The 12,493-nt window shown below is 41.2% G+C and overlaps 1 protein-coding gene across 2 annotated transcripts in view; it reads right to left on the minus strand.

Annotated features, from left to right (window-relative positions):
* PTBP2 (polypyrimidine tract binding protein 2) overlaps positions 1 to 12,493 on the minus strand; it is a 212,911-nt gene that overhangs the window by 59,664 nt on the left and 140,754 nt on the right. For both annotated transcript variants that reach the window (XM_086954720.1, XM_086954715.1), the window contains exons 9-11: positions 3,616 to 3,764; positions 2,334 to 2,367; positions 1,824 to 1,916 (exon numbers count right to left, since the gene is read on the minus strand). In XM_086954720.1, coding sequence (XP_086810846.1) covers positions 1,824 to 1,916; positions 2,334 to 2,367; positions 3,616 to 3,764 — 276 coding nt within the window. The remainder of the gene's footprint in view (positions 1 to 1,823; positions 1,917 to 2,333; positions 2,368 to 3,615; positions 3,765 to 12,493) is intronic.

Genomic DNA, 12,493 nt, shown 5'->3' on the forward strand with positions numbered 1-12,493 from the left:
GCAGGATCCGACTGTTGTTCAGGATCCTCCTCATAGACGCCCTCGTTGTCTTCAGCCTCGAAGATGTTCTCCGGGTCGGGCGCTGTATTCTGCGCCGACTGTCTCGCGGCGCGTCGAAGCCAAAGTGTTTTCTTTGACCTGAACCGAGAACAGGCCATGCAGCTGGCCTCGTCGTGGTCCTGAGATAGGCATTTATTGCACACCGGGTGCACATCGATGTGAGGGTATTTAGAGTTGCAAACGGGGCATCGTTTGAACGGGCTCCGTTCCATCGTCGATAGTTGATGGGGCCTTTGGTGTCGAAAAAGGCAAGCAGCCTTCGACGCCCAGCTCGATGAACTGGAACAAGTACGCGGCACCGAATGAAAAGACAATACCGACGCCCCGAAGACCTTTTGAATTTTTTTTTATATTGATTCCGAATTTGAGTTAAGAAAGTACATCTGAACCCAATGGCAGAAAAAAACAATCTGAGGATGCCCATGCGCACTGTAGTCCAGGGGAGGAGCCCCCTATCTCGTGATACTTTGAAGACTCTTCCAGGACAACAATGTGCAATCTTCCGGACCCATCACTAGGCGGCGATCTATGCACTGATATGAATTCAGCAGCCCACATGCCTCGAACATAACAATTTTAGACATTACTGGTGACCTTGGTTGCCATTTTCTGCTTTGAAGTGACTGTTCTTGGTTTGGAGTGACTATGTTCTTGGCATGGTGGACCTAAAGGTAATGGCATCACAGATAGAGATGAAGTACTTATCCACAAACGCAGATATTAAATCCACTGTCATTTCACAAAACAGAATGGTCCACCAAAATCCTATATGGCTAGAGCATCCATTATTTCAAATGCATTTTTAAACGGAAAAACCTTTGGTCTAAGCAGCCTGAATATTTATAAAGTGATTAAAATAAAACTATGCTTCAGTTTAGGTCTTGCAGCGAGTTCTCCCACAAGGAAAAAAATATTTATTTATTTTAACAACTTTTAGAGCCCTCAAATACCCATAGGTGTCTCGGCGCTATGAACTGGAAGGGTATGCAAAGAGATGGTGGGAAGTCTATTGGTTAAAAAGCCAGGTTTTATTTTGTTTTCTTAATAATATCAGCGTGGTATTAGCCCCAATCTGCAGGGGAAGAGAATTCCACAGTTTGCATGTGGCAACTGTGAATCTTCTGTCACTCCTGTTGGCTTGCCTTGTTCTGGGGACGATCAGATGATTGGCATCTGCTGAGCTAAGATCTGCTGGGCGTGTAAGCCTGGAAGGCTCTTTAAACATTCAGGTCCAGTATTGTGAATTGCCTATTAGGCAATACAGAAAGCCTTGAATTTCATTCTGCTTCTTATGGGCAGCCAATGGAGCTGTCGCACCACATTGGATATGGGCTTGAACTTGGGGGTACCCAACAGTATCCTAGTGGCTGCGTTCTGTACCAACTGCAGCCTGCCAAGAACTCTTTCTTGGGCATTGATTAAAAGGCTATTGCAGTGGTCAACCTTCGACATGACCAGAGCACAAATTAGCGTTCTACTGGTACTGGCTGGGATGAAAGGTAACAGTTTATTATTCTTAAAACATAAAAATATGTGGGAAGTAAACAAACATACCAGAACACATTTCCTACAATCCATTTGCAAAAGGTGGCATGCTTACTCTAAAAAATATTCTGGAAACAGGTAATAAAATTACTATAACTATTATTTATTAGCAGGTTTACACATACCCCTACACTTATTTTAATTGGTTACAAATGACCCTGTAGTCAGAATTCAGAATCCTCATTTCAAAAAATGTATATGGTTAAGCACAATCTTACCAAGTTGAGATTGGTTCGCATCAGCCATCTGTATGAGAGCACTGTCTTTCTTATTGTATAAAATCTTCACACGCTGGACATCCCCATAAACACCTTTTCAGATTCAGAGAAGCAATCCAAAAAAGAAAATAGTTTTATACCAGAGTCAACTATAATGCTAGATCAACGACATTCAGGCAGCACAACAGTCACTCAGCTCATCTCTACAGTCATACAAATGAAGAGAGTAGATAAAGATTCTGAACCGTGATTTTTTTTTTTTTTTGAAAAAGAGTAGTTTTTGGAAATACCCTCAAAGCTATGTGAATGATAATAAATTAAAGTTCATGCAAAACAAAACATGCATTACACTGAATTGAATCTATTGCGAGGTTTATAAAATCAAAAAAACTGCAAAATAAATAGCAAGAGATTTATTATTCAACTAGACAAACTGCTCGCTACAAATAAGAATTAAGGTGAAATAAAAATGAAATCAATAATAAAAGTATAGTGCTAACAATAACATACCGAAGAGGGTAAACAGACTTTGGGGCGAAACCATCTTTAGAAGGAGAGAAGAGCAAGCAGCATAAGACAAGAAGAGAGAAGAGTCGAGGAAGAGCGGAGATGAACAGATCATCCATAACGAAGGGTGGTTTCCGTAGAATGGTGAGGTGGTCATGGATCATGGTTCAAGGCAGTTAATTGGGACAAGTTGGTCCGAGGAACATTTTGTTCAAGCACAAAAGCATGAACATAGGGTAGGCAACAGGAGGTATAGACAAGGAAGATAAAAGGAGAAGACAAGGAAGGGAGGGCATGGTATTTGGGGAAGACAAGGAATGGATTGAACACAAGGGGGAAAGGATGAAATGGGGAAGGGAAACAGCAATGCATAAGGAAAAAAAAAATAAGGATTTGGGAACAAAAATAAAATATAGGTCAGTACATAGGAAATGCTGGAGTTTGGTCAGAAAATGGTTGGTTTATGTACTGTACAAGAAAAACTGAGTAAAGGTGACCCATGACAAATATGGGCAAAGTACATCCAATAGCAAAGAGAAAAATACAGCATTTTATTCAGACATGAAAAGGCTTGCAACTTAAATTTTTAACTCTGAACTTTAAATGCAAAGCATGGCTGGTTATGAAATGCAGGCATTTTAATAATGGTCTTAAATACAATGTAAGCATGCAGGACAATGAAGTTAACATAACCAAATGATATGTTCTATGCTCAACTTTTAAGAGACGTTATGAATGAAGCAATTCAACATAAACAGTTATCCACATCATATCACCTTACACAGCATTACAACTTATAATATGAAAAAGTGAAATGAGAAAGTAAAGAACTATCCTACAAATATGATTACTGTAGAGGCATCTAATTGAAAAAAGGACACATTTCCTACAGAAGGGACAAGGCAATCATTTAAGTAACAAGCATGAAATGTACAAAATGACCACAACAATGTGCAAAAGTATCTTGTATAAAATTATCAAAGAGAACGCTCTGGGCGGGAACAGAAAAAATAACTGGATGACAAAAAAGGGAAGGATTTGCATCTTTTAAAATTTACCTGCACGCCCCTGGCTACTATAATAACCAGCGGAATCGGCCGCATTGCAAAACGAAATTAAGATCTAACATAAGATGAAATACAGCACTAAGGGTTTTACTTAGGAAAGAAGCTTAGAACATAAAATGAAATGGGTACAAGTCAGCATATCAATATATACATATATTTAAAAGAAACCAAGTGGTGCAAAGTATTAAAGAATGTGGAAAGTTAAATGTTTCACTGACCTCTTCATTTAGATTGCTAACCAAGAGTACAGTATAGACTCCATGTGTCATTCCACCCATACCAGCACGCCCAGCAGCATGAGCTGCCGCAGCAGCATTCGGGATACCCATGGGACTTAGAGTTCCTGGAACAGCTGTAACTGGAAGCCCTAATTACAATATAACAGGCAATTAGGAGCGTTAGAATAATATGTATCATTTGAGATTGTGTGAGTAACAAAATTGCTCTCAACTCTGGCACACATTATACAATTACAGATACACCAAAACTGACTCGACCCTCAAAAGTAGTTACTGTGAACTTCTTAGACAGCCGAAATACTTCATGCAAGTCACAGCATGCACAATAAAATGAATGTGTTTTGCAGGTAACTGGTATGCCTTACAAAGGTGGTGGAATGTTAAACTGTTTATTACTTGAAACGTTATCAGCCGCTGTTCAAATAAACTAAGTGTTAACACTAAGCAAAAATGTACAAATGCTGTAATAAAAGGATTAACACTGTTTTACACCGTGTCTTCTTATAAAAAGTGATGGTGTGTGACAACTGTCATAACGGCTTTGATACATAGCTGCAGTCTTTCTTGCTGGAGCGAATATGAAATACTTTATTGGTTTCCTACTTAAACAGGACACCACGCTCAGTGATCTGAGCATTACCTTTGTTATAAGAGTGCAGTATGTAAAGCTACACCTTTCCCACATACCATACCTCGAATATTTAAGTGGTCTCAAATATTTTTCAAAAAAAAAAAAAATAACCAGCTACTTTGTTAGGTGTCACACGTTGGATAGTTAAATTCACCTAAGGCCTTCATAACGTTATCCAATTAAATAAAACATTTACCAGATTATATTGTATAGATTTCACAATTTTTCCAATCACAATAAGAAACGAGTATCTATGATAACTATTCCCCAAAGGTAAAAAATGAATGAAAATACAAAGACATTTTCCAATATTGCACACAAATCCTACACTTTAACCTGGATTATAAGCCTTTACAGGACTGAAAAAAAATATCCATATAAAAAAATAACAATAGCGTGAACCTAATGGGAGAACTTTTATTGGGGTATTGAGACTTCGATAATTGGGCTGTACTCTGTAGGTATATTTTCCACTGGAGTTTAAGTGATATCATACTAGTACACTTTACCGGAATGTTCAAATTACTCAATGGGAACTTTAATCTCTCCGCGTAGCTGTGTTCAGCAGCAAAGGCTTACTTCAGAATGAAGGGGATTTTAGAAGGGTTAACTATCATTGCCAGTGTATTATTCTAGTTAAAAAAAATTGCATCATTTTCATACACAAGTAAAAGCAAAAGCCATAAAAAAAAAAAGGTAATATCACCTACCCGGTTCAGAATACCTCACCAATCAGTATTTAATCCGGTCTGTGCTAGGAGCTCGAATTCTGACGGCACTAGAACGTTGGCTAAAGTTATTCTACTGGGCTCGTTTCAAGTGAATGCTGGTATCTTCCAACAGGACTCAAGACTTTAGCATAGTAAGAGTTGCCCCCCTCACAAACTGGTGGGTAAGTGATACAGGTATGGGGAATCTCTGGATCACTTCTGGTGCTGGGCTAGTCTTGGTTACCATGCTGGTACAAAGGCTCGAGGAACAGGTTCTATCCTATTAAACTGTGACCCATAAAATAACTAGGACAATACACTGCAAAATCACTGGAGTGACTGTTCGGTGAGGAATACAATCCAAAACATCAATGAACTATAATCAGGAGTTTAGAGCTCAGCTGTCCCATATGAACCGGTGATACACTTATTTTATTGTTCCTCGGGTATGCTTTTACATTCAGGACCTGTATCTGAAAATCCCTAGGTTTACTCATGCTTTTCTACTTCTGTGCGCAGCGACAGGACCGAGGCCACAGACAGGAGTCACTGGTCAAATCAGGGCCGAACAGTATTCAAACATTTGAGGGTAGGTCCAAACTGATGACAAATGTCACTATACCCACAACTGCATTGGCTACAAATATGGTACTAACTGTTAGGGACCTCCTACAACCAAACTAATAAGATCCCAAACAAGGCCTAATAGCAGGGGACTACCTCCTAAATAAAGACCGAAGGCCCCATATGTGCACATAAAGACTAGGGATGTTGCAAGCTAACACTCAAGGCAATAAAAGACGACAATGCATCATCTCAACCCATAGGACACTCTACTTTGGATCACGTTTCCACCTATGGGACAGAGCTTCCCTAACCTCATGCATACTGGGCAATCTCAGTTCGTCAAAGCGTCCTTACTCAGGTCTTTGTCAGCTGGGCCAACTTGTGCAGTTATTACAATGGACCAGGTCACCTTCCATGGACAGGTAGAGTTCAGCTCCTTGTCGGGAGGAATTCTCCTCTACACAGTTCACAGAAGAAAATCAAATTACCAGGATTCCCAACATAATGTCAGTCTGACGGGATAGCTACAAATAGGTGCGTTTCTTTTGCATATGTTGCCTTTACTACAAAAGTGTGCAGCTCTCTTCAATTATGAACTTGTTGAGGAATCCAGTAGTTGCACCCCTTTGATAGTCCAGACCGGTATGTGGAATCAGAACGTCTGCACTATCAGAAGATGGAAAACTCCTTCAATCATTAAGTAGGGCATCTTGCTGTAGCTGGTCGAATGTCAAGATCCTGAGACAAAATTCCACATACAGCCAGTACAGATTGTCAGATTTTTCTTTAATCAGCTGTTCGTTCAGATACAGCCTGGTATGTATTCCAGTATGGTAGATGCCATAATAAGTTGGAAATAGACTTTAGTCGAGGTTCACTATGAGCTGAGGTAAACCTGCCCTGGACAAAGAAATGGTCTTGAAACCACCACACACATCGCTCATAAACATGTTTCAGCGAATGGAAAAGGGAAAAGCATACATCTCTACTGGTATGTAACCTTAATGAAGAATATGTTTAAGAACAGCTTGTCCCACCGCTACATCGTCCTGCGAAGCAGACTGTAGTGCTTCATGAACGTGTAGACATTCTTCCATGTCGCAGCACGACAGATGTTTTCCAATGTAATACCAGCAAATGCCATAGAAGCCGTCATAGTCCTGGTAGAATGCGCTTTGACCTTTCTTTGTAAAGGTTTGTTGGCTTTATCATGGCAAAATTGAACAGAAGCAATCCATCTGGCTATAGTTGCCTTCGTAACAGCCTGTCCCAGAGTGGCTTGACCATAGGCGACCAATAATTGATTGGATAGAATAATGTCTTTAGTCTTCTGGAGATAAAATTTAAGGCAACGTTTGACGTCAAGAGTGTAAAGCCCTTTCGGCCAGCGTAACTGGGTCCAGGGAGAAGGTTTTAAACTCTACAGGCTGATTTAGATGGAATTGAGACAGTACTTTATGGATGAATTTGGGATTTGTTCGCAAGTCCCGTAATCTTTAGTGAAATGTAAAAAGCGTTCCAAAATGGTCAAGCCTTGAATTTCACTAACCCTTCGGGCTGAAGTAAGAGCTAATAAAATTGCCACTTTCCAGGTAAAAAATTTGAGCTCAGCCTTGTGAATTGGTTCAAATGGTCTTCTCATCAACTGAGATAAAACTGTTTAATTTCCACTCTGTAGGTGCTGGCCGAATCGGAGGAAAGACTCGAAAAAGTCCTTTTTAAAATGGTTTGATAAGTGATGAAGAGCAAAGTGATTGTTTTGTAGAGCTCTTTCGGAATCTGGAAATGGCAGCGAGGTGAACCTTGATAGAGAACACAATTCCTGCTTTGGCCAGAGATAGCAAATAAGGCAGGATATCCTCCGCTGGAGCTTGGATTGGATGAATATCCTTTGCCTCACACCAATAACAAAATTGTTTCAATTTTAAGCGATACGTCCTGACTGTACTCTGGGCACGGGATTTAGATAGTATATCCGGACAATCCGGAGATATTTTTAGATCTTTAAATTTCAGGAAGTCAGGAGCCAGGCCAAGTGAAGCGACTGTGGATCTGGGTGTAGTATCTGACCTTTTCCCCTTGTCAACATTGTGAGTGTTGGAAGTAGACGAACAGGGTGTTCCTGTGATAATAGGAGTAGCTCTTGGAACCAATATGGTCTCGGCCAGCGAGGTGCAATCAGGACGAGACTGCAATATTCCCTCTTCGTCTTTTAAAGCACTTTCGGTATCAATTGTATTGGGGGGAAAAGCGTACGCATAAATCCCTGACCATCGCATGGACAGGGAATTCCCTATTGATCCCCATTGAAGGAATCTGTTGGCGTAGTAAAGGCATTTGCTGTTCTCTCTCGTTGCAAGCAAATCTAGTGTTTGCTTGCCCCAAACGCGAAAGACCTTCTCCACCTGCTCCAGTTCCCACTTGTGACATCCTTAGAGCGATCTGCTGAGGGTGTTGGCCAAAGTGTTTTGAAGCCCCTGGACATGCTCTGCTCTTAGGGTTATACTGTGTTCTGTAACCCACGCCCACAGCTCCTGAACCTCCTGCGAAAAGGGACAGTGACCTCGTTCCCCCCAGTTTGTTGATGTAATACATGCTGGTCGTATTGTCGGTATGGAACAGCAGAGGAGCCCGCAATCCTCAGAAGGAATGCCTGCAGAGAGAGAAAAATGTCCCGCAATTCCAAACTGTTGATGTGTTTTTGCTGGTACTGTTTGGACCATCTTCCTTGAATCTGTAAGTCTTGAAGATGGCCTCCCCAGCCCTCCATGGATGTGTCTGTTGTTAAAACTAATTCTGGGGGAGTTGCCAAGAACGTGAGGCCCAGAGACAAGTTTGCTTTCAGGGACCACCAATGGAGAGCATGAATCATGCGCAATGTCACTTTGATGGGGTAGTCGAATGACCCTGCGGCTTGTTGCCATTGTAGGTGCAGTTCTTCTTGCAGAGGTCTCATTCTGAGCCTTGCCAACTGAACCAGGTTTATTGCAGACGAGCACATCCCCAGAAGAGAAGTGAATGTCCGGACAGAAACTGACCTTTTTGAGATTGACTTTGCTAGTTTTTGTAGTCTTAGCTGGCGATCTTCTGATCAGAATGCTTTGCACTGTATGGTGTCTAGCATTGCCCCCAGAAAAGGTATCACTTAAAGAGGATGCAACTGTGATTTGCTTACGTTGAGCTTGTGACCTAAACTTGAAAAGAGATGTACGTTATATGAGACAAGGGTTAACCCAAACAAGTCGCTGGGACCTGGGTAGCTATCGTTATGAATAGAGGGGTCCCAGTGAGGGAGAGCAAATTATTTAAAAATCATTAAAGTGAATCTCATCAATAAAAATTACCTCTATAATGTTTTATTCACACTATAGGAAAACGAGCAATATTGAGCATTCATAAAGTATACACAATTGTGAAGGTACAGGTGCCCCTGGGGATGGAGGGGAAGTGATATAGTGAAGGTAAGGTGGGGGAGTCCTTTGTGACAATAAAAAACACGATATTTATCCAGTAATATTAGGATACCAATGTTAAACAATAAGCAAAGCAAATGGTTAATCAATGACAAAGTTTCAAAAAACATGCCCCAATGTCCATCATGAAAACGAATGGTGGGTTGAACGGGGCTGTTGAGGGGACGTTGTCGAAGTTTCGACCCTAAGAAAGCAGGATTAGTAAGATTCCTTGCAAGTGGGTCTTCTTCAGGACGGGCGGTATGGTAGGGGCAGCCAACCTGTTATTAAAAGGGGGATTTAGTAAATTAATTATATGGTGGACAAGTCTTGATCTGATTTAGGCGGGTAGGGTAGACAAAAGGACGTACCTGAGTACATCAAAAGGGGATGAAGTTAATCCAGGTAAAGGTCCATGACATTGGTTCAAAACCTTAAGAGAGAATCATATTTGTAACCATTAGAATTATAATTGGACGATCAAATCTACCAAATTAATAAGGAAAAGGCCAGGGACTTACTAATGAAGTAAAGTCCGGATTTCCCGGGGTGGATCCAGTTGCTGGACGGGGGACCACTCGAACAATCTATCTAAAAGGGGAACAACATTTAGATACAGGCCGCTTAGAGCCGAGACTCGATTATGAAATTATATGTGGGCGGAACTTACCGAGTAGGTTAGAAGTCCGCTGGAATATTCTGCTATTGAGGAGAAACGCTGAATAAATCAGGCGTGGTTTCTGCGGGGTGAATAAAATGGAAAGGCGTCATTAACGTTATTGGACGTGGGATGATGGTTAGATCTCATTTAGTAAGTTGTAAGACAAGTGGGTAGGCGGGCTTACCGGTCGGCAAGCAGCTCGGCGTCTAACTCGGGATCCTCGAGGCAACCGAGGAACTTCCAGATGTTATAGTGGTCATGGCAACCGAGGTCACGTGAGATAGACCTGGAAGACAGACTCGTCGAATTCATCCGTTACCAGGGTAACCAGATAGGTATCGTCGAGAAGCAAGATTAATTCTACGGTGTGACTAATTAAAAGGCATTCAATTAAGGGACTCGAAGTTTAAAAGGGGCAGTAACAATATCAAAGATTTATTACTTTGTTGCCCAATAGAAAGTAAGTCTTATTAATTCCGTGATGGTTGTGAAGATAAGGCATACAGAACAATGACAGTGACTCCCCGGTATGGTCGTTGAGGACCGATTGATTCATACGTCAGAATTAACATTTAGGGGGCAGTAAGTCTATTGATAAATCAATGGTAACGCATTAATAATATCATTGATACAATACTGCGTACCTATCACATGATGGTAAAGGCGGTTTGTATCATCAATTTGGTGATAAATATGCAGACATGTCATGTACAACAACACAAGTGACGTCCCAAATTGATCATTGGGGGCCTATCGATTCATCAACATTATACCGCGTACCTGTCACATGACGGTATAGGCAGTTACATTCTGTATGTACATGTACATTGATTCTTAAATTGGAAAGAGAAACATAACACAGTGGATGATTACCTTAGAGGATCAATAGATCGTAATCTCACCATTGATGAATATCCTAGAGGGTCAATCAACATCATACGGAAATTAGTGATTCATTTTAGACTAAAGTGGCAAGCTGTGAGAAGGAACTATCATGTTCGTTCAAGCCTGATTGAATGGAGTCGAAATAAAACATCCACTTCAGTTCCCTGATGTTCAGTATATTGGAGATGTTTCCCCCCCCTGGGACCAAGATTGATTTTCTCAATCACGGCCCATTTGAGACTATCAGGTAGGTGTTGAGCTGATCTGAAGTGGTCGACTAGTGGTGCACCCACCACTTCACATCTAATGCGATCATATGTTGTAGGACCAGTTGTTTGATTTTTTGTTGAGTTTGCCCAATATAGATAAGATTACAGGGGCAAACAATTGCATAGATCACAGTGGATGTATTGCAGTTGGTTAAAGTTTTCAATCGGATTTTGTTCAGGTTATGCACAAATTCTTTTGTCTGTATGCAACTATCACAGGCTTTGCACTGACCGCATTTGAAGTCACAATTTACCATCCAATCTGACAACCAGAGTATAAACTTCTTGGACATCACCATTTACCAACATCAGGGGCAACTTTTGACTACACTGTACAGGAAACCATCTGAGAGGAACTCCCTTCTGCAGTACAACAGTCACCACCCTCGGGCCCTACGAGACAACCTTCCATTTGGCCAGTTTTGCGTGTCCGTAGAAACTGCTCCACCAAGGGGCACTACTTTCAACAGTCTGAAGATCTATCTGACCGCTTGAAAGCCCGTGGCTACCCTAAAAGACTTGTGACCAAAGCACGAAATAGAGCATGGTTCTACCCACGTGAGGAACTTTTAAAGACCAAAGATCCCACCAACACACGAGAAGACCGTATTGTATGTGTGACGACCTTCTCAACCAAGAGCAATTTAATTAAAAAGATTGTTAATCACCACTGGCAATTGGTGGCAGATGACATCAAACACCCAGGCACCCCACTACATGCCTTCAAGAAATCTAAAAGTGTGAAGGACTATGTGGTACGTTCGCTCCTTACAACCAGGGAGGAGCCAACCATCAGATCCCTCTGGAATCTTGAACCAGTTACTGGCCACTTCAAATGCGGTCAGTGCAAAGCCTGTGATAGTTGCATACAGACAAAAGAATTTGTGCATAACCTGAACAAAATCCGATTGAAAACTTTAACCAACTGCAATACATCCACTGTGATCTATGCGATTGTTTGCCCCTGTAATCTTATCTATATTGGGCAAACTCAACAAAAAATCAAACAACGGGTCCTACAACATATGAGCCGCATTAGATGTGAAGTGGTGGGTGCACCACTAGTCGACCACTTCAGATCAGCTCAACACCTACCTGATAGTCTCAAATGGGCCGTGATTGAGAAAATCAATCTTGGTCCCAGGGGGGGAAACATCTCCAATATACTGAACATCAGGGAACTGAAGTGGATGTTTTATTTCGACTCCATTCAATCAGGCTTGAACGAACATGATAGTTCCTTCTCACAGCTTGCCACTTTAGTCTAAAATGAATCACTAATTTCCGTATGATGTTGATTGACCCTCTAGGATATTCATCAATGGTGAGATTACGATCTATTGACCCTCTAAGGTAATCATCCACTGTGTTATGTTTCTCTTTCCAATTTAAGAATCAATGTACATATACATACAGAATGTAACTGCCTATACCGTCATGTGACAGGTACGCGGTATAATGTTGATGAATCGATAGGCCCCCAATGATCAATTTGGGACGTCACTTGTGTTGTTGTACATGACATGTCTGCATATTTATCACCAAATTGATGATACAAACCGCCTTTACCATCATGTGATAGGTACGCAGTATTGTATCAATGATATTATTAATGCGTTACCATTGATTTATCAATAGACTTACTGCCCCCTAAATGTTAATTCTGACGTATGAATCAATCG

Source organism: Lissotriton vulgaris, chromosome 1_1 (assembly GCF_964263255.1).
Source record: "Lissotriton vulgaris chromosome 1_1, aLisVul1.2, whole genome shotgun sequence".
Taxonomy (NCBI): domain Eukaryota; kingdom Metazoa; phylum Chordata; class Amphibia; order Caudata; family Salamandridae; genus Lissotriton; species Lissotriton vulgaris.